This window comes from Peromyscus leucopus, chromosome 8b, assembly GCF_004664715.2.
Source record: "Peromyscus leucopus breed LL Stock chromosome 8b, UCI_PerLeu_2.1, whole genome shotgun sequence".
NCBI lineage: Eukaryota > Metazoa > Chordata > Mammalia > Rodentia > Cricetidae > Peromyscus > Peromyscus leucopus.
Genome location: NC_051086.1, coordinates 6,308,796 through 6,331,991, shown reverse-complemented (window position 1 = coordinate 6,331,991; position 23,196 = coordinate 6,308,796). Strand labels below are relative to the sequence as shown.

General features: G+C 51.4%; 1 protein-coding gene across 1 annotated transcript in view; it reads right to left on the bottom strand.

Moving 5' to 3' along the window:
• The window catches only part of Ergic1 (endoplasmic reticulum-golgi intermediate compartment 1), a 103,101-nt gene that overhangs the window by 38,560 nt on the left and 41,345 nt on the right, over positions 1-23,196 (bottom strand). Inside the window, exons 2-3 of the mRNA XM_028893367.2 lie at positions 10,262-10,323; positions 4,648-4,720 (exon numbers count right to left, since the gene is read on the bottom strand). Coding sequence (XP_028749200.1) covers positions 4,648-4,720; positions 10,262-10,323 — 135 coding nt within the window. The remainder of the gene's footprint in view (positions 1-4,647; positions 4,721-10,261; positions 10,324-23,196) is intronic.

The following is a 23,196-nucleotide window of genomic DNA, read 5'->3' as shown; positions in this document are numbered from 1 at the left end:
AACTTCCATGCAGCGGGGAGGCCACAGGAAGAGGTAGGGTGAGAGCGGGAGGGGAAGTGGGGTAGGTTGACCAGGAAGCCTCGGCACCCTGGCTTTTAAATCCTGATTTCTGTCGTGAAAGCCAACGACCGCCTACCAGATGGATGCCCTCCACAGCCAGCTGCCCAGCAGCCCCCCGCTCCTCCCCCTGGCAATCATCCTACTCCTTGCCGGGATCTGTTGCTCAGGTTTTCTCTTCCCCAAACCCACCTTTCAGGGGTGAACTTTCTGAACCATGAATCTGTTGCTCTGTACCCAGAAGCCTTCCAGCCTCCCGTTGCTAAGGATGAGGCTTGGGTGCTCTACAATGTGACATCCTAGTTCCACCAGTCCTGGCCACAGTCGAGGTTCAGTTCAGGGGTGCTGGGCAGGAGAGAGCCCACTACTCTTCCCTTGGCTAAGCACCTAGTCTCCCCAATTTTGGCCCAGTATATAGAGACACGTTAGGACTCAGCTCAAGGTAACCTCTAAGCTCCTACTTCCTGAGTGGCCTCTTCCAGCTTGCTACCTAAGTCTACAGGGGAGCCTTGAGTCTTCCAGTCAATAGGTTTTAAATTTATTTTGTTATCATTATTTTGTATGATGTATGTGTGTGTGTGGGGGGGGTACACACGTGGAGGTAAGGGGACAAGTTTGTTGAGTGGATTGGTTCCAGGGACCCAACTCGGATTGTGAGGTTTGCATAGACACGTGCTTCTGCCCACTGAAGCATCTGGCCCTAACTGTCAATAATTTTGATCAAAGCGCCATGGTTTTCATGTAGCTGAGGCTCTAAAACATGCCCTATAGAGATGGGTGGGATGATGGGATGGGGTGCCTGGGCTGTGGATGTCCACAAGGCTTAGGCTCTGCTTCCCTTCCCCTCCCCTTTTACTAATCTTATGGGTTTTTAGCCTTTTGGCGCCTCAGTTTCCCCCCGAAACTTCGAGGGGTCTTGTGACAAATTTTGAGGCAATCATTGTAAGATGTTAACTTGGGCATATGAGCCTAGCATTTGGCCACTTACAATACCTAGAAAGCACCATAAGGTATATTATATTATATTAAAACAAACTAGTGGAGGGTCTGAGGTACATTTTACTGTCATAAACCCTAATAGGTGAATAACTATTAAAGTCTGTAGGAACTTGGCAGTCGAGGACTGGAACATTCCACAGCCACTTTCTGAGGGGTGGGTATACCCCTGGATACACTAAACTTCTGAATATCTCATGGGGCACCTTTTTTTCACTATGGTCAACAGCCTGGCCAAAGCCCAGGTTGGAAGCCAAGCACCCACATAAACCTGCCTCCCTCTCACTCAGTGGGGCCAGAATGAGCACTTCACACCACCGATAGTCACCGGCCAGGGCTGCAGTGTTGACCTAGGCAGTGGTGACCTCATTTCCTTGAGTTATATACATTCTCATGGCAAGAGGGATCCGCTGACCCACTGTGGTCACAAAGCCATCAGACAGGACCAGTGGCCTCCCCCAAAGAGGATGAATCCACCTTTAGTTTTTCCCCAACCTGGGGAAAACTTCCTGGGCCAGGCTGCTTCTATAAAGAAAGAAACCCAATGTGGGCAACACAACCATTTCTAGGCTGCTGTGTGAAGTCTTAGGCCTGCCTGGACCCCTGACACGTGGGTACAGTGAGGAAGGACGGGGAGGGAGGGACTCTAAGTTCCCACTCAGAGCAGGGAGCAGTCAGTGGGCCAGGTTCAAGCCTTCTCAGCCCTCTTCCTTCCTCCTGGGACCACAGCATCCAGGAGGCAGGAAGAGGAAGTCCCTGAGCAGGGGAGCGGATGGCATGGGGAACACACTGTGCTCTGCCACTGACAGCCCTGCCCTAGGTAAACAGTAGGCAAAGTCCACTGTCAGGGCTTGTTTGAGCGGCCCGGCCTGCTACACAGCTTTCACAGGCCCAAGCACTCACATCAAAAGTCACTTGTATGTGGCTATACCTCAGCGCCACAGGCACGCCCTCCCTAGGCTGAGCTGACTAACACTTCCTCAAGTGTTACAAGGTACACAAACGCACCAAGAGACAGGGTCTGACTGATGGCAATGTCTGTAGGCCTTGGTCATACTGCTCAGTCTTCAGAAAACACCAGGTCCATCCATCCACCTGTCCCACCTCCACCACACCCCTCACTAGCTCTACCCCAAACCACTGTTTCCTCAGAGCACCTCCTGCAACTCACAATGGTTTAGCAATGGTTTACAGCATTTCTATTGTATTACATACTCAAGTAACATGAAGACAGTTGAAAGCAGGCATGAGGACTGGGCACGGTACATACAACAGCGATCCCAGAACTCAGAAGGACAGCCTGGGCTACATAGTAAGACCTTGTAAGACCCCCATCTCAGAAAGAAAACAAAACAAAACAAGAACAAAAGCCAGGGGCTGGAGAGATGGCTCAGCTGTTAAGAGCACTGGCTGCTCTGGCAGAGGACTCAGATTCGGTTCCCAGCATCTCATAGTGGCTCACAAGCCTCTGGAACCCCCGTTCTAAGAGACCTGGTGCTTTCTTCTGGCCTCCAAGGGCACCGTGCGTGCACACAGTGCACAGACAGACATGCAGACAAATGCTCATACATGTAAAATAAAAACAAATCTTTAAAGAAAAAGATATACCCAAGAAGATTATGAGTGGTTTTTATGCAAATGACATGGAGATTTTATGCAAACTGTGCAGAAGGGGTGGAATGTTAGGCTTCTGTGGTGAGGGTCCCAGAAACAAACTTCCAAGGACACTGGGGGAACACCTACAGTCTAGTTGGTCAGCTTGGTCCACAGCCAGCAGGCATGGATGACCGTAGGAAGAGAGCAGCTTTAGGAGCCCACAATGGAAGTGGAAATGCTGTTAACTAAGTAATTACAGGGCTGTGGCTCAGCCTACCCTGGCCTCTGTGCCCCTGCTTGCAGACTTGGCTGCAGCCATGCCAGCCTCTCCATTCGTCACAGACCCCAAGCTATTCCTGCCTCAGGGCCTTAGAACTTGCTGCTGCTGCTGTCCACAACACCGAAGCCACCTGCCTGCACACCTGCACCTGGCTGCTGTGTCACAGGTGAACCGCTGTCCACAATACCGAAGCCACCCGCCTGCGCACCTGCACCTGGCTGCTGTCACAGGTGCCCAGCTGTACATAACACTGAAGCCACCTGCCTGCGCACCTGCACCTGGCTGCTGTCACAGGTGCCCAGCTGTACATAACACCAGAGCCACCTGCCTGCGCACCTGCACCTGGCTGCTGTCACAGGTGCATAGCTGTTACCTACCTACTCAGCCTGTAGTGTGGCCTCCACCCCAGAGGAGAGCAGAGCCTGCAGAGGCTAGCAGATGCCTGCCTGGCACACTGTCCGTGTGTTTCAGGGTCTCATTCTCCCCCATGCTCTCACCTCTAGCTCATGACAGAGTAATCCCTGGGACACACAGTAACCCAAATACACACAAAGAAGATGCTTCCCATGGTCACAGTCACCTGTCAGGGACTGTGCGAAACAAACCCCTCCTCTGACCTCTATATGACCCTGTCATGGAAAACACACAAAGCTTTTACAGAGCTGGAAGGGAAATCTGAATTTGATCTACTCTTACACATTTGACTCAGAGAGGTTCAGAAACTTTTCCAGGGTCACACGGCAAAGCAGTATCCTGGTCCTGTGTCTCCTAATGCCTTATCTGGTATTCTCTCCACAGATCCAAGAAGCTCCCCAGGTTAAAAACAGGGTCAGAGTAACAGGGGGGCAGATGTTCCCACACAAGTGGCAGGTGGGAAGCTACATCTAGATGGGAGCTAAGAGGAGGCGGGGCCAGCTTCTCAGGGCTGGGAAGCCATCTCACTTTGCCACTGTGGGCAAGTACCTCTACATCTCATAGCCTCAGTTTCTCTCATAAAATGGGAGCCTTTGGTGGCAAAGACAGCAGCAGCCAGCCGAAGCCATGACGCCTGCTTTTGGCTTCCCATTGTCTTGTAGACGAGAAGAAAGCAAAGGAAACCAAGACATTCCATGAGTACAAGAAGAAAATTCCAAGGCTGAGCAGGAGAAGGGGGTGCCAGAGCCCAGCCCCATGACAATTCCACAAACTGTAAACACAGAGACAAAGAGGCTTTGAAGCCCGAGGCCAGGGCCCAAGGCAGGAGGGTTACCAGGCTGTGGGGGACAGCTAATCCTGGAGTCAGGGATGGACGATTGTGGTGTCGGCTGCCAGGAAACCCATGCTGACTCCTCCTGAGCGTGGGCCTGAGAAACCAGAGGGGCACCTCACCCTCTGTGAGGAAGCTGAGGGGCCCGTGAGCACTTCCAGCTAACATCAAAGGACTCACGGACAACTCACTGGCCAAACTTGGGGCCACTGATGATGAGTGGGGTGTGTGTGTGTGTGTGTGTGTGTGTGTGACTTCTCAGTCCGTGGACCTGGGAATCCCAGGCCCAAAGGAAGGCGCAGGGCTCTGACACAGTGAGACTCAATTTTACTCAGTTCAAAGCCTTTTTATGATGTGACATATGTGGAACTAGAAGCAAGCCAGTCGCAAGGCTTCTGTCTCTTCCCCAAACTCCTCCCTCTCCCTCATCTCGACCCTAGAAGGCCAGCTGCCCCAGGGAAAAATGACTTACACTTCTGTCGCGATGAATCCGGTGAGTTCTGACAGGAAGAGGAAGAGGATGAAGAGGCAGCAGCAGACGGAGACTGTGGGAAACACAGAGTCAGCGTTAGGGGTGCAGGATGCTCCAGACAGGAGGCCAGCTCTCCCTGCCCTTCTCTCACCCCGGAGGAAAGCTGCTTAGAGGCCTCAGCACACACACCGGGTGAGGTGACTTCCCAGGGACTGATAGAGCCCCTTCTTACTCACGGCCTCAGTGTGTCCCCCCTTCTTACTCATGGCCTCAGTGTGATTCCTCAGAGAGTCTCCATTGGCCTGACCTGTGGTCAGGGTGGACTTCTTCACACAGGCAACAGGCCCTGCTCGACTCCTCAAGATCCCTTTGATGCAGAGGTTGGCCTGGAAGAGGGCTGCTCGCTGGTGCATAACAAGGTGCTCTGTCTGGCTTGAGCGCTATGCACATTACAATCCCGAGTCCACAATGAACAGCTGGGATACCAAGTGGCCATCTAGATTTCCGGCCGTGAAATACATGGCCCATGGCCCACACTGGGCCTGAGACCAGAGCTCTCTCTCTCTCTCACATCAGTGAACCAAAGACTAAGGCACAACCTACCACTGGTCTGTCCCTCTGGGATTTTTCAACATCACAACAGGATGAGAGCAGAATCACTCAGCAGAAGCCATATGGCGGTTTGGGCTTGCTTCCTAGGTTAGTGATATGCACGGCCCTGTCCCGATGTTGGCCAGTGGCAGTGGGTCATGGCTCCTGGTCAACCTGAAGTCACCAGAGGGACAGCTAGCACACCAAAGAAGCTGCCAGGCTGAGCTGAATTGTGCCACAGACTGGAACTGACCCTTTCTATTTATGATATTTTGAACTTACAAAGGACTGCTGGGACACAAGCCTGTACACAACAGTACAGAAGCATCTCCATCCATGTCCATCAGTCTGTCTGCTATCTACCTAGCTTCCTATCTGTCTTCAGGAAGGACAAGCATTTATTGAGCACTTACTACATACCCATGGTGATGCATTAACAGACCACCCACTAGGACACCATGGCACCAGCCTGATGGGGGCTCTGGTGTAAAAATGCAGACTGAACGAGAAGGGACTGGGACACCCCCCCCCCATTCCTCTATGGTCAAGGCACTAAGAAAGACTCTTGAGAACCTGGGCTGCAAGTGACAGAAGGAACATCCCCAAACTGCCTGATGAGTCTGTAGCCACAGAGATGGGGGATGGAATATTCATAACCTCTGTTCTACTTTGAAGAAGCTATTTAGACATGGCATTTAAAGGCTTCACTTTGGGACAAAATAGAGACTATGTGCATATTATAAGCAAGGAACAGTTTCAACTGGGTACATAAGCACATGAAAATATTAATATACACCAACATCACATATTAATAAATTACATATATTATACATATTATATAGTACACACACACACACACACACACACACAAATAAGCATATGTTGGTAGGCCTGGTAGCCCACATCTATAAGCCCAGCATTCAGGAGCACAACTCAGGTGAGAAGGACTGTCCAAATTTCAAGGCTAGCCTAGACTACACAGCAAGCTCCAGGCTAGCCAGGACACTCTCTCACAAACCAAACAAAAAGTATATACCCACATATATATACACACGTGGAGCCCCTGTCCATCTAACCAAGAGCAATATGACAGACACCCCCTTTCTGCCATGCCTCACGCACTCAGCAACCTGTAAACGGTCCCAGCTCAGACAGTGGCCTTGTTTTGTCCTGTTTATGGCATGGAGATAAGCTCAAATATCCTTTCCAGCTGTGGAATAAACCTCCTGGAGTGGCTCAGCCACCAACCCAGGTCCTGGCTTCTGGTGTCTCTGCCCTACAGTGGTGGTTACTGCCTCTTGGGGACGAATCTGCCAGCAGGCAAAGCATCCTGCAGCTGGACCCTTGTGCCTTTCTGCCCAGTGCCACTCAGAACCCACATCTTGGCCTCATTTTGTCCACACCAGCGCCACTGGGTGCTGCAGTCTATGACACTGGAGGTTTTCTGAAGTTCTGCTGACTTTAGGGTGGTCTTCTAGCTGCCTTCCCTGCAGACACACCTCCAAATCCTAACTGCCCACATTGTGGTGGGAGGAAGGAGAGGTTGGGGAGGGAGGCCTTTCTCTGAGACCTGTGCACTTACTCAAGACTTGTCCCAAAGCAGGTAGACAGGATAGCTCAGCTGGGCCCAAGGGCCCTGTCCCACAGGTCCTTTCCTATGAAGTCCACCTGATACCTGTTTCAGACTGGGGAACCAGAGGTAAGGTCTTGGTGCCACTGTATCCTCAGGGTCTAACACAGTGAGAATCAGAACAGGCACCGTGAGAAACCAGGAAGGCAGGTAGCAAGTATTCCAACCAAGGCCTCCAGATCTCAAAGGCTGGATGAGGGCTTTCAAGCCATGTTTGGGCAAGGCTTGGTTGGAGGCTCTCTGACTCCAGACTTCTAAAACTGACTCAGGCCCTGGGCAGTTGGAATGTAACTCCAGATGCTTGCTGGTAGTAAAGCCGGGTGCTGCCAAGTTGAAGGGGGCAAGACCTGAGACCTTAAAGTCTGCGAGAAAGTCAAGGAGTCCGTCCAAGGTCACATAGCCGGGTAAGGGGGGGGGGGAGGCAAAATCCAAAGGCTGACGTTCAAGCCCCAGAATTTCGCCGTCTCCTTCAGCTATTAATAGCAGTCGTCCCACAGCGTATGCAACGGCGCATGCCTGAGTTGGCCCGCCTGGCTCGGCGGTAGGAGCCTCAAGGACGAAGACCGAAGCCATTCATCAGCACTGTCCCGGCACTTGGCGCGGGGCCTGGCCCTAGGTCCAGCTTAATAAATATTTGTGCACTAAATGGTAGCTAAGGGCTGGCTTCCCACGTCTCAGACCTTCTCCTCGTTGGATGAAAGGCTCAGCAGACCATGTTCCTGAGGGTTGCCAGGCAGAACTTTCTAAACAGTTGAAAATGTACGCCCCCCTTGGCTCGGTGCTCCTTCCTCCTGAGAGCCACCTCACAGTAATGGCCACAGAAGATTCGAAGACATGCAAGGACATCTGTATGACAGTGGGCTGGAATCAGGCTGGCTGCCCCCAGTGACATTGAAGGTGGCTGGAGAGAAGGCAGAGCTGTCGATGGAGGTGGGAAAGGGGTTTCCAGCAGTCAGCAAGCGAGACGGGGAGAGGGGGCGTGTAGCAGAGCTGGCCCCAGTGTGCAGGACGGTGGTGAAGTGCATGCTGGGCTTTTAAGAGGGCACACACCTGACTGCACAACAGGTGGGATAAGGCAAGCCTGGAGAAATCTCCAGGGAGGCTGGGCTGCTGTGGGGTGGCAGGGAGGGGGCAGGAGCCCCGTTTCTCACAGTCTAAGTCTTTTTCCCAGTCGGGGGAAGGAAGCACCGAGCTACTTGGCTTCTTGGGCCCCATACTCGGTGTTAGTTGTGGGCTACCAGGAGTCGCTCACGCACGGAGTGAGGGCTCACGTGCCCCACCCACTTGCCCACGGACACACAGATGCTAAACGGGAGGATGAAGCCGGCTCTACCTGACAGGAAGGCCTGTGGGCACCCAGGTAGCACTCTCTTTTCCACTACTGGAGAAGATACACGCTGCTTTAAGAAACCCAGCCAGAGGGAGGGCCAACAGAGCTAGCTGGAGTTGTGGGGATCGCCAAGGCCACCAATCTACCTGAGAGTGGACTCCAGGCTAATCACCTGCCCTCTGTCATGAGATTCTCTGTCCTATACCAAGCATTTGGGGAGGCTGGTCACTCAAGACCCACTCTTGACTGTCTCTTCTGTAAACAGTGACATTTTGAATGAGTCACTTCCCCTTTCTGGGCATCGGAGACATGAGGCCAAAGTGTTCCCACTTACTCAACGGTGACTTTGGTTTGTTCTGAGTACTATTTTTTGGGGGACGTTTTCTGTTGTGGAACAGTAATGGACACAAAGGCAGGACAGTGCCCACATAGCTTCTCCTGGACACCCCTGTTCACACCTAACGAAACTACAGCACTGACTTTGTCGTCAGCATGGAGGAATTCACGCTGTTGCCATGTTCGTAGTTCCGCCACAGCTTTTACTCAGGTTTCACTGGATTTCCCAGGAATGCTGTTTCTGCTCCAGGAACAGATCCTGGATCCTACCATGCATTTACTCCTCCTGAGTCCTTCCATAATCTGTGGGCCCTTCCCTCTTCCCTCAGCTTCTCATGCCTTGACCCTCTGGCAGGGTATTGCTTAGGTATGTGGCAGAAGACCTCTAGTCTGGGGCTGGGATGCTTGGTCACATGCAGCAGGGTTGTAGCTTAATGGGGAAGACCCCTCAGTGGCAAGGTGCCCGTGCCCGTCCCTCAGGCATCCATATGTGACCCATCATGGTGATGCCAAACTCCCTCAATGGCTGAGCCGTCACCTCCAGGCTTCTCTACAGGAACGTTACTATTTTACATGTCTATTCTCTTCTCTCTGGCGGCGAGTTGCTACATCCAACCCACACTTGAGGAGGAGAGGAGAGGAGTATTCACAGGGGTTTCCAGAATTCCTGAGGGAGTTTGTCTCCTCTCCTCGATTCCTTTACAACAGGCTCAAAGGCCTGTCCTCTATCTAATTCCTCGGGTTCCAAACCAACAGTCATTATTTGTCTTATGCTCCAGTTGTGGTCTTTGGGTCCCCTGTGCTGCTGACACACTGCGAGGCTCAGGTTATACCTTCCCTGCCTGGGGCTGCAAATGGCCATCTGTCTGAGATGCCCTGGTTCCTTTGATTGAACCAAGTCAGTGGGTTTGTGAATTCTTTTAGTGACTAAAATCATTAACAATTCAACTAATTTCAAAGGCAGGAAGGTAAAAGCAAGCCTCCCTCCCACCTCTGATCTGCTTGCTTGGATTTTTTTCCTTCAGCTCTTACTTTTTTAATTTCTATTTAATTTACTGCTGCTATTGTTTGATGATGGTGATCGTGTGTGTCTCTCCTTCCACCATGGGTTCTGGGGCTCTAACTCAGGCCACGAGGCTTGCCCGGCACATGCATTCTTCACCTGCTGAACCGTCGCATTGGCCCTGTATTTAGACTTTAGGATAGCTGGTATTTTGAGAACGGGGACCAAGTCTGAACAGGCGATTCATGTTTCAAGTGTATTTCTCTATACAGCCTGGAGGTAGCCGCACATCTTCAGTACCACCTATCACACAGGGTTAGGGGTGGACTTCCCACTTACAGTGCATGTCAGGGCTCAGAGTTCGGGATTTAGGCACATAGTTTTGGGATCTAGGAGACAGAGCTTAGTGGTACAGTGTCAATCCCTAACCCTGTAAGACGGAAAGAGGAGAAAAATCTTTGGATTTTGAGATCGGGGATCCTGAACCTGCACTGGTATTTTTCTGCATCCTTCCAGACACAGCCAATGGTTCTACCTTGTGGGGTCATATAGCAAGGATAGAGATGCTGTGGAGGAAGAGACGAAAGGCCTGTGGGCTGCTAGGCACGTCTTCTCTCCCACCTGACTTTCCTTCTTTCTTCCAGAGTTCTGCACAGAGCAGAAGGATGGCTTTCTGGGGAGCAGGTAGAGGGCTGGGGCAATGGTGGGACGGGCAGTTACTCACTAATGGCACCGGTATACGTCGGCTGCGTGAGGTCCTTGGGTACCTTCCTGTAGATGTCAAACCTGGAGAGAAGAAACAGAGGAATTAGACAGGTAGAGAGTGCAGGCCTAGAGGCAGAGGCTGGGGATGCCACCGGGTTCAGCAACCACAGCTCTTACCAAAGAGTCCCTTCCAACCTCCTCTGAGAGGCCTTGTGAGAGTCCTACTGTCTTAGTTAGGGTTTCTAATGCTGTGATGAAACACCATGGGACCAAAAAGCAAGTCAGGGAGGAAGGGGTTTACTCTGCTTACACTTTCACATTCCTGTTCACCATCAAAGGAAGTCAGGACAAGAACTCAAACAGGGCAGGAATTTGGAGGCAGGAGCTGATGCAAAAGCCATGGAGGGGTGCTGCTCACTGGCTTGCTCCTCATGACTTGCTCAGCCTGCTTTCTTACAGAACCCAGGATCAGCAGCTCAGGGATGGCACCACACACAATGAGCTGGGCCCTCCCCGACAATCACTAATTAAGAAAATGCTCTACGGGTTTGCCCATAGCCCAGTCTTATGGGGGCATTTTCTCAATTGAGGTCCCCTCCTCTCAGATGACTACAGTTTGGGTCAAGCTGACATATCTCGTCAGCAAGCCAGCACACCTACATATCCCTCTGCTGCATCCCATCATCAGATCTCCTGGACACAACCCAAGCTCATCACCCACGATTTGACCCACTCATATGTTATACTTGTGCACATTTCTCGGTGGGTCTTGCCTCTCTCAGAATGTAACTTAGTCCTCGTTAGGTCTCGTCCCCTAGCATGGCCTGACGGGTAGTAAGTACTGGCACAGTGACTGTACACTGAACCAAACATCTGGGTCCCGGGGACCACAGGAGTCTCTGTGTCTCCTGAGTTATGCCACACACTGCCTTCTTGTTCTGCGCCTCATTTTCATGATTCCTTCTCCCTTTTCCTACCTCCACCGTCCCGTCCTGGTCCACTGTCCCCATCTCCCCTGCCAGCTCCTGCCTACAGGACGGGGCTGGGTCAGCTGGAGGCACGGCTGGCTCCAGCTCCAGCTGTCCTCCCAAGGCTCTTCTTTCCCCAGCACCTTCCCAGCACTGGGGAAGCCCTGGGATATGATGGGGGAACGTGGAGCCTTGGACTCCAGTGGACTCCGATTTAACTCTCACTCTCTGGACCTTGGTCGATTAAGGGTTAGGACTCTGGTTGGATTTCTCCGGCTTAATTCTTGATAAGTGCTTTCCTGCCGTGTGACTTTACTTCTCGGGGTCTCAGTTTCCTAATCTATAAACACAGGTCTACCCCTGCTAAACCCTGGAAGGCAACTGAGGAGTGAGAAAACCCCTCTGTGAGGGATCTGCTGCAACGTCTGTCCCCACGGGGTTTGCACGCACTTGGCTTCCCTTCCCTTGGCCATGCCCAGCAGGCAGCCAGGCTCCTCTTAACTGCTCTGTCAACAGGTCCCTCCATCCACACACCCTCAAGCTAGAAGGCGCAGGTGAGGCTGGTGCACAATGCCGCTCCTCTTTGGTGATTGGGAAACCAAACACACCCGCTAAACACTTGCCTGAGTCAAGGCTGGTGCCCAACTCTGCTAATTACACCCGAGCCACCCGTCTGCTAAGGCCTCAAGGGAGAAAAACTCCTGTGGGATGCCAGGCTAAAGGCTGCCACTTTCTCTGCTGTCTGCTCTGGGCTCAGCTGTTGGGGCTGGCGTGACCTAGTGGCCAGGAGGTTTACACAATTCAACCATCTCACTTCTCAGCGACACACCTTCAACCTGGAGAGGTCTACGAGAGGTGAAAACATGTTCAACCATCGCCCCAGCACTGTATCTTGGGCATGCCACTTAACTTATTTGGACTGTGCCTACCTTGCAGACATAGGAAGGTCAGTGATTAGATGCATATAAAGCTCTAAGAACCAGGCCTGGCATTCCGCAGGTGCTTGGTTTGCTGGCCCTTTTATTAACCCTCACTTAACCCATCAGGTCACTACAACACACTGAGCCCTCTCAATCAGGCTGGCCTGTAAACATACAGCTTGCCATCAGAGACAAAGAAAAGTGGGCGAGAAAATTCATAGAGCAGCAGTTCTCAACCTGGGGGTCGCATATCGGATATCCTGCATATCAGATATCTACATTACAATTCATAACAACAGCAAAATTAGTTGTGAAGTAGCAACGAAATTATTTTATGGTTAGGGGATCACCACAATATGAGGGACTGTATGAAAGGGTCACCGCGTTAAGAAGGTTGAGAACCACTGTCATAGTGTTCAGGTGGGTCAGCTAGAGACACCATGGCATGAAGAAGGGTCCTTAGGTCCCAGTGAGGCTTTCTACAGGAGGTGATGTCTGCACAGAGGAGAAGACTGGGGAGGGAAAGCCTTCCCAGGGCGTGAGGATGGCAAAGACCAAGAACAGGACACAAGCGGGGTTACTGGGATGCTATGTTTTATTTTGGGGAGCAGTGGAGTGGGAGTGAGAAGAGGCAGAGAGGTCCCATGAGGAGTTCCCACTGTTAGGCCATGGCCAAGGCCTCCCCGGTGGGGTGCTGTTGTTGTGGGGTTGTCAGAGGACTGGACATTGGGAGGCAGAATAGGGAGGGAAAAGCCCAGCTGATTGCAGGTGGTTTTTGACTCACAATGGGTCCCATACAATCTTTCAACCTGCCGATGGTGTGCGAGTGACATGCGTTTGTCAAGGACCCTGCTCCTTCCCTCGGCTGGTCATCTCCCTCAGTGGTGAGCAGTGTACAAGCAACTCACAGACCTTCATTCCCACTCATATACGTACAAAAGTGTGAGTCAGGGAGCACCCAGGTGGAGGTGTGGGCTTCGGATGGCCAGACGTTCTGACTGGTCAAGAGAGGACCCCGAATTTGGAATTGTACATGGAAAGCCCCAATTCTCAAATGTTGAACAACGCAATACAAGACAAAGAGGCATTTACAAATAGACAGGGCCCAGGAGCCCAGCATGTGACCCTGTGGGCTGAAGAGCTGAAGGACATGGGCAGCCTATCTTTAAAAGGCCACCTGGGCAGAGTGGAAGCCTTGTGGGACTCCTGAGATGGCCAGACAGACAAGCTGCAGGCAGGGAGGTGGTCTTGGAAATCCCTGTCCATTGCTGGGCCTCCGTTTCCCTGGATGAAAAGCGAGGAGGTACACAGATCTGAAGGCACAAACGGCAGCAGTGCCCTGTGGGAGCTACAACCCAGTCTATCCCTGGCCATGTTGTAGCACGAATCTTAAAGAGTCTTATTAACAAAAACAAACCCAGGGCCAGGTATTGGGGTGAACGCTGAATGATCAGAGAGACAGAACCAGCCACAGCCACCTCACCTTGCCAATTCCTCAGCTGATCCTGTTTCCTCAGCCTGGATGCCTCTGAGTCCTTATCCAGAATGAATCTCAGCTGAACTGCTGCTAGAAGCCTAAAAGCTTAACCAGCCAAATGCTTCTAGTTCCTGGTCTTCATGCCTTATATACCTTTCGATATCTACCATCACTCCCTGGGATTAAAGGCTCACTTCTTGGGATTAAAGGCGCGAGTCACCCACCATGCCTGGAGATTTCCAGTGTGGCCTTAAACTCACAGAGATCCATGCCTCCAGAAGGCTAGGATTAAAGGTGTGAGTGCCACCATTTTCTAGCCTCTGTATCTAGTGGCTGTCCTGTTCTATGACCCCAGATAAGTTTATTAGGGTGTACAATATTTTGGTGAACACAATACCACCACACCATGTCACCAGCAGGGCCCCATGGGCAAAGACAGCCTCATGATTTGGAAATAGGCGAACTACTGTTTCAAAACCAGGGGTTTGTAGTTAGCTAGAGGCTGCTTTAACACAAGTGAGAAGTGGTGGAGGATGAGGCATCATCGTCCACTCTGGGCCAGAAGGGGAGTGAGGGAGATGGAGGGAGACTGATGCGGGGGTGGGGGAGCAGCGTTAGGGAAGGGAAGTGAAAGCGCAGACGGCTGACTGGAAATGGAGGCAAGAGTGCGAACTCATCATCCCAGGATGCACAGCCACATGGAAAAGGACACATGTATACGTACCCTCCACATACACACATGAACGTTCCCTAGCTCTTCACAGACAGGGCCCACAGGGCACAAGGTCATGGCCAACAACCAAAACCCTTCATACAAAGGAATCAGAAACGGCTGGTTTTTGAGCTGGGTGGGGAAAGCAGGATAAGCCAGGGGCACCTTCTTAGGTCAGTATTGTGGACCACTGTCCTCTGGGTAGAACGTGGCCATGGCTGTCTTGAAATCACGTCAGCTGTGATGTCCTGAGGGGATCCTCAATGCATTGATCCCATTCATGTTCTATCATGGAGGGAAGGGTGGGCTCCCCAGGCAGTGGGTCCTGAGCTGCTCCAAGGGGAGGAGTTCCAGGGGCATGCAGCAGTCACCCGAGGCCCACCTCAGGATGCACAAGTGATTAAGGGATGCTGGGAAAGGGGAAGCCACAGGCAAGTGTAGGTAATTTCTCACCCATGCTCCCACAGTCCTGTAAGTAACCCAATTAAATCTACTGGTTCACCAAGCCCAGCCTAGAGGGGCTGTTTATTTGGTATGTTGTCAGTGTCCTATTTGGGGTCTCCCAGGAAAAGTTAATGTGATAGGAAGAACTGACTCTGACAAGTTGGGGTGTGTGTGTGTGTGGTGTGTTAGAGACACAAGGTGTAAAGAGGCCCCTACTGGCCAGAGGTGAGTCCATGCCAGACTCAAAATGACAGTCAGTGATCAGCCTTGGGGAAGCAGGAAGTCAAGAATCCATGTGGATTCAGAGGAAGAAACGAACAAGGCGGAAGTAGGAGAGGAATGGGATATTGGTGTTGCTTCAAAGCACCTCCCCCAGAAAACACCAGTTAGAAAGTGGGGGGGGAAGCAGCATTAACAGGGAGGAACCTGGCAGACATCATGCCGAGCAAAGAACATTAGCACCATCGGGAGGGAGACACCAAGTCCTGATAACGCTCCGCACGCCATCACCTCAGTATCTCAGTATCTCATCCACCATGGACATTTCAATCTGATCCTGAGGAAGCCACTGTAGAGTGACAGCTGCCCAGCATGTGTCACAAGTGGGAAGTTATAAAGGACAAGTAACATGGGGACTGTCACAAAGGAGAGGAGACGCATGGGGCATAATGACTGACCTTAGTGTGGGGTCACATTAGATTTCTTCTTCTGGAAAAAAAAAAGGTCAGTGGAGTAAGCTCTGCAGGGTTGCTGGTGGCACCATATAATGTGATTGATCTTGTTTTGATAGTGGCATTATGGTTACATCTGACAGCTCTCCCTGGCTGTGACAAAGTACCAGAGAAAATCAAGTTCAGGGAAGAAAGGCTGGTTTTGGTTCAGGGCTCCAGAGGTCTTTGTCTGGCTGGTTCTGCCACTTAAGCCCTAGGGTGCAGTACAATATCTCAATGTTGGAAGCAGGGCAGAAGGTGCTTGCCTCATGGTCATCGGATGGATGGATGGATGGATGGATGGATGGATGGATGGATGGATAGATAGATAGATAGATAGATAGATAGATAGAAGATAGATAGATAGATAGATAGATAGATAGATAGATAGATGGATGTGTGATAGATGGATGGGTGGATGGATGGATGAACGGATAGATAGAATAGATTAGATTAGATATAGATATATTAGATAGAAGGAACACAAGGGACCAGAGACAAGATTCCCTTCCAGGACACACCCCAGCGACTTACTTCCTCAAGAGCTCAGCCCCAGCTCTGAGTTTCCATTTAATCCCAACAGTCCTTTGAACTATGAACTCACTAGTGGGTGAGTCCCCGGATGACACTGGAGCCCTCACATCCAATCTGCTCTAACGCTGCTATCCTGTGGACCAAGTCTTTAAGCAAAGGGCCTCTGGGGACATTATAGATCCAACTAGGACATGATGTAAGATGTTGACCTTTGGGGACACTTAGGTAAAGGGCACTCTGTGCTATTTTTGCAACTTGAGGATAAGTACAAAATTATTTCATAATGAATAAAGATATTTTTAAAATTCAAATGGAAAAAATTAAAAGGAAGCCACCACTTAAAATTCCACTTAGTCTTTTTTGGGAAGAAGCTTGGTCCCTGAGGGCACCTGAATTAGAGGTGCGGCTCAGCACATGCTTGCTGCGTGTTGGGTGGCAAGCTGCACTCCTGGCTTGTTGGGGCAGCGCCAGGGACAGGGAGGTATTGAATTAAGCGGTAACAGGGACGTGTAACCTGGACCAAAGCACAGGAGGCAAAGCATTAGAAAGAGTGATACCAAACGGCCATTTCCAGCCCAGGCTGGGCTCCTTAACATACATATTTAGCTTTGTCATGGTATCCCTGACAGGCACTGGTATCCCACTCTCCTGGGGAGATCAGAGGCTCAGGTGGAGGGAACCCACCCAATGTCACTGAGCTCCTGGGAAAAGGTATTGATCCTGGTGCTTTGTCCCCAAGCCACCGTTTCCCACCACCCCACACTAGTGGGAACCAGGCTCATGCTCTCTCACTAGCAAATCAGACTGAGGTCCCAAGGCTTTGTTCATTCTCCTTTGAAGGATGCTGCCTGGTAGGCAAGGGGAAATCTCAGAAATCCATCGATCATTCAGCAAATACGTAAAAAACGTGTAAACACGTACTGTATCCAGCAGTTTTAGAAGGGAGGGAAAGGAACTGATCAAGGCAAATACGGGCCCTGTCCTCAAAAAGCTGCCGGCCTCGTAAAGCTCCGGGGTCCTCAGCAGCGGCCACCTGAACACAACATGTGATAGCGATCTGTTCCCACACAACAGACCCAAGTTGGAGAGTGGTAATGGGGTAAGGGGAGGACAGAAAAGGAACCTGGCTTCAGAGGTGACCACAGGACAAGTGAGTCAGGAGTGACTGTCACTGGGAAATTGGGCCACCAGGAGGCTAGTGAGAAAGAAGCCCAGGCATGTGACAGACGAGGAAGTGAGTTGTGCATCCTCTCTGGCTTGAATTAGTCAGGCCCTCGCAGTGGTGATGCGATCAGTCTCGGCCATCCTGCCTCAGAGAATGTGGAGGAAAGGGTGAAGGGCGAGGGAGGGAAACGGGATGCTTGCTACAGCCTATGTGCTAAGGTTACCTTCGTTCTCACCTGACTCAGGACCAACCTGAGGTCGGTCTTGTCTCATTTCACATGTGGAAATGAGAAAGGCTCGTGGTTTAGCTAAATCCACACACAAAGCACCTCAGCAGGGCTCTGCATGCAGGCCTCTCACATTCTCACGGATTCTTCCATTTTCAGGACAACGCCTGTCATCCGGGGGAAACACTTAGGAAGAAAGGCTCACGACCTGCCACTGCTCAGTCTCACGCCGCTGAGGAGTACATGCATTGTGACCCTCTACTGAAACCCAACGTTTCTTCCATGCCCATCCCTCGGCCTGGGAGTTTTAGTCTTTGCCTTGCAGCCAGTGAACAGATCAACACAAGAATGAGGCCCAGCACCAGGCAGGGCCGAACACACCTTTGACCCAGCACTCGGGAGGCAGAAGCAGGTGGATCTCTGTGAGTTCGAGGCCAGCCTGGTCTACTGAGCAAATTCCAGAACAGCCAGGGCTACAGAATAAGGCCCTGATTCAAATAGATAGATGGATGGATGGATGGAAGATGATGATGATGATAGTGATAGATAGATAGATAGATAGATAGATAGATAGATAGATAGATAGATAGACAGACAGATAGATAGATATGGCCCAGGGACAGGGATATTGCTCTGTTGGCAGAGTGCTTGCTTAGCAGGAACAAAGCTCTTGGTTTGTCCCCCAACACCATACGAACCGAGTGTGTGATGCATACCCCTAACCTGGAGGATCCAAAGTCCAAGGTTGCCTTCAGCTATATAGCAAGTCTGAGGCCAACATGGGCTACATGGGACCCTTTTCTTCAAAAGAATGAGGCCCAGAGCTGCCCTAGGAGCCCAGAGGAAGGAACAAACTTGCACACTCAGCACTTGGGAGGCTAAGGCAGGAGGATCATAAATTCCAGGGCAATTTGGGATACAGACCGAAACCCTGTCTCAAAAAAGAAAGTTGGCTTTCAAAAAAGGGAGTTGGCTCAGTGGGTAAAGCATCCGTTGCACAAGTGGGAGGACCCGAGTTCAATCCCAGCATCCACATGGAAGTCGAGCATGGCGGCGTACACCTGTAACAGCATCGAGAGACAGAGGCAGATGGCTCCTGGTGCTGGCTGGCCAGTCTAGCCAAACAAAGAGTTATAAGTTCAATGAGAGCCGGGCAGTGGAGGCACACGCCTTTAATCCCAGCACTCAGGAGGCAGAGGCAGGTAGATCTCTGTGAGTTCTCTGTGAGGCCAGCCTGGGCTACAGAATGAGTTCCAGGAAAGGCGCAAAGCTGCACAGAGAAACCCTGTCTCAAAAAACTTAAAAAAAAAAAAAAAAAAAAAAAAAGTTCAATGAGAGATCTTGTCTCATAAAATAAGTGTGGACCATGGAGATGGTTCAGCAGTTAAAGTGCTCACCACACAACCAAAAGGCTGCCATCCTAGTCTCTAAATTTGCAGACCCTGCTTCAAGAGATAAGGACAAAAGAAAGATGAAGATGCCCAGCATCAACCTTGGGCTTCTGCATGCACACATGTGTATACGTATATATATATGCACCCCCCATGAACATGCATGCATATGCATACACACCACCACACAACCATGTGGAAAGAAGAAAAGAGGACGGGGTAGGGGTGAAGTGATTGAGAAGCACCCATCACCAACCTCTGGCCTCTGCAGACACCCACAAAAGTGAACACACACACACACACTAAAACAAAACATAAAACAAAACAAAAAACCAACTAACTAAACAACAACAAAATAAACCAAAACCCCAAATAAATCACCTAAACCCCTAAACCATGATTGGCAGGTGGAATGGACAGTGGTGGCCCCGGGTGACATATACACGTTCTATTTTGATGGAGATTTGAGGATCTTTTTTGTAAGACAAACTAAGCTGAAATTAAAGAAAGAGAACAGCCTGGACTGAAAAAAGCCCAGGCAGAAAGCAAACACCACTAGTATGGGGGCAAGGACTGGAGTGGACAGGCAGACCTTGACCACGGGCTGGAAAAGCCTCCTGCCGTCAACACTCCACACTGTGAGCTCAGAAGTGTCCCTGTGGTCATCCTGTGTCACCTGTCTACAGTTACCCTGAGTCACCTGTCCCCACAGTTACTCAATGTCATCCGCTCAACTCAGGAGAGACACTAGATGCCCCGAGAAGAGCCAAGTTTAAGTGTTTAAAACAGAGCCTGGCATGACAGCATACACCTGTAATCCTAGCTACTCAGGACGCTGAGGCAGGGGGATTGCTTGGCTCAGCAAAGGGCCAATTAAAAACACGTAGCCCTGGGTCCATAGGTACGAGTTACTTTTCCTGTTGCTGTGAGAAGAGCGACAGGTTTTATTCTGGCTCACAGTCCATTATGTAAGGAAGGTGTGGCGGTAAAGCGTGAACCAGAGAGAGATGAACGCTGGCACTCAGCTCGCTTCCTCCTCTTTATTCAGTTCAGGGTCTCAGGCCTTCGGGATGGTGCCGCCTGCCCACATCTGAGTGAGTCTTCCCTGTCCAGCTAAACCTTTCCGGAAACATCTTCACGGACACACCCAGACGTACGTTTCCATGGTGTTGCTAAATCCCATCAAATTGACAACAAAGACTGGTCATCTCACCTTGGCAGCTTTTGTGTCCTGGAAAGGATGTATGGCAGGGATTCTCAGGCAGGAATAACAGTGTCTCCCAGGAGATGTGGGACACGGAGACAGTTTGGTCACTGCTGTCGGGGCTGGGATGTTATTGGCACCAAGCGGGCAGAGGCCGGAGATGCCACTGGCCTCCTAGCTGCGCATACGGGAGAATGACTACACCCAGTGTCCACAGGCCTGCAGCTGAGGAAGCCTTGTGCAACAGAACATCATAGAAGGGGCTCATTTCCCCAACCATCCTGTGTCTTCGAGAGGCCTCAGGGGCTCTGCTTCTGCTGGTGAAGTCATAGGCATGGCCCTGAAGACCCCCCCAGGCACCACGATTCTGGAATAAAGCATTCTTTCTGGTCTTTTCACTCTGTGTCCGATGAAGCAAAGTTTATGTGGAAAAACTGGACAAAGTCATCTATAGAAAGAGGTCAGTCTGCCTGGGCCTACCCTGTGCCCTGCTATGAAGGTATAGTAAGAATCGTGCCCCCCTTTCACAGGGCACTGAGCAGCCCCCATCCCCCTCACCACCCTCCCTACCCCAGTGCTGAGAAGATAACAGCGCTTGGGAATGTGCGTCAACCTCAGCACTGGGAATCAGTGGGAAACAGGATTTACTTCACAGAAATTCAGTCTGTCATCCACCTCCAGCCTATAGAGGGAGGGAGGCTGCAGCCCAGCCCAAAATAAACACGCAAGCCTTGCCTGCGCCCAGGCAAGGGAAGCGCGCTGGAAGGGTGGTCTGACTTCATCTGTGACTTCCTTCCACAGCAGAATGCCTCAGCTGTGCTATTTTAACCATATGCTGGGGCCTCGCTTCTCCCTGTTCCTGCAGCTGAACCTCCATGGCTCTGTGCTTCGCTGGATGTGGCCGGCTCCAGGGCAGGGGCCTGTGAAATTAGATGCCATTTAGGAGGAAGTCATCGAGTGGGTGGGTCATCTGTCCCCAAAACAGTTAGGACACGTAGGTGGACCTTTGGCCTGGTCAGCCCTGCCCACTGGCCTGGCAAAGCTCGCGGGGTGGGACCGGGAAGTGAGGTAGGATATGCACACTCGTCTGTTTCCAGTCATTCACCTCACAGAGCATCAGCGGGGCAGGGGGGTGTGGACACAGGTGCACAGGGGTGCTGGGTAAACGGGCATAACTAGGCCTAGTGGGGGCAGAGAGTGAGCCTTGGAACCACTGTGGCCTCCACCCTACAGGAACCCTAACGGTCACTCTACCTGCTAACACATACTTCTACCATGGTCTCCTGCAGATGGAACGGAAGCCTGTCTGTCTCCAGGCCCGGCCAAGGAGCTGAGTGGGGAGCAGCAGTAAGGATCATCACAGCTGTGCTGGCCACCCCCAGCCATGATGAGGGCTCACTGTGCTCCAGGCACCCCTCCAACCCCCCCCTCCCCCCCGTGATGAGGGCTCACTGTGCTCCGGGCCCTGCCTCCCCCATGAGGGCTCACTGTGCTCCAGGCCTTACACTTTTCCTCATTAGCTCATCAATTTCCTAACCCTGTGTAGCAGGTCATGTGCCTCCCCCCTCCCATCTTGTCCCTGATTCAGAGCAAGAATTTGAGCTCAGTTTGCCGAAGGACATCTGCTTTCTCCCCAGGCTGCCACACACCTGCCTGGAGGAGGGGATGGGTTGAGGGTGGAGGAGGAAGGCTGGTGTGATGGCCAACACATGCCACTGTGTGATGATGGAATCACTAATACAGATACGGCTTTCTCCCTGCAGCCTAGCCTTTGAGCTGTCACAACACCTGGTACCCACCCTGAGCGCCCTCTAGCCTCAGCATGGCCTCCGGCTTTAGCACTCTCCACTTCCGCCCCATCATCCCACACGTGACCTCTCCGGTCCCAGAGCATCCTTTGGACCACAGAGTCCTGGCCTTTCCCCTCCTCCGTCCCACAAACACCAAGTGTGGCTGAAGAGGAAGAGGGAGCTGCGGCAGTCACACACCTCCCTACAAACCTCCCACCCAGGTTAGCTTTGTCCCCGACTCTTCCCTGGGTCTTGCAAGGCCGGGCCCATTAACGACAGCCAGCATTTTCCAGGTAAAGATGTGAAGCGGCATCCGTACAAGGCTGCTCACCATAGTGTCAGCCGTAACTGAGAATGTCTGGAGCCAGGCCAAAGCCCCAGGCGTGGACAGAGCACGGGCTAGAGAGCACCCATAAAGTGGAGGGTGGCAAAGTGGACTCTCAGGAACATCAGGCTCCCCCGATACACAAAAGGAAAAGGCCAAAGGCGAGGACTGTGTTATGTGAAGCTATGTGGGTGCTGGAGTAAATGGTGGGGTGCAGGGAGACGGAAACGTACACAAATGTTTACACCCACAATCCCTAAGAGATGCATGAAATGTTAACTATTCAGGCCAAATGTGACAGAAGTGTAAGACAAGTGTGTATGCGTGTGTGTGTGTGTGTGCGCGCGCGTGCGCGCGCGCGCGCGCGCGCACGCATTGCTGAAGGGAATTAAAAACTAAGAAGGTGGGGATGTAAACTAAGGCAATGGGTCAGTGTTAGCAAAGGTCACTTCCTCCCCCAACCTGCACCACCACAAGCACGTTTGCAGATAATGACAGGCTGGTTCTAAGATTCACACCAATACGAAAAAAAATCATACAACAATCAAGGCTCCAGCTTTGAAAAACAAAAAAAAAACCTTTTTGGTGTTTCACCAAAAAATAAAACAAAACAAAAACAAACAAACAAGCAAAAAAAAAAAAAAAAAAAACCTCAGATCACAAAGATCTGCTTATTTTCTTCGAGTCCCGCCATGGACACACCATCTGAGCTGCGCTGTCTTGGATGACTCACGGTAAGTCCGCCATGTCGGACCTGTCAGCACACATCCCTTCTGACCTGAATAGCATTCTGCTTTGTGGATATTCCGTACACACTTCTGTGTCCATGGGCATCTAGGTTGTTCTCCTCTTTCAGTCATTAAGACAAATCTTGCCGGGCGGTGGTGGCGCACGCCTTTAATCCCAGCACTCGGGAGGCAGAGCCAGGCGGATCTCTGTGAGTTCGAGGCCAGCCTGGGCTACCAAGTGAGCTCCAGGAAAGGCGCAAAGCTACACAGAGAAACCCTGTCTCGAAAAACCAAAAAAAAAAAAAAAAAGATAAATCTCCCTGAGTCCCTGAGTGTTCACATACACAGCCCTGTGTAGGT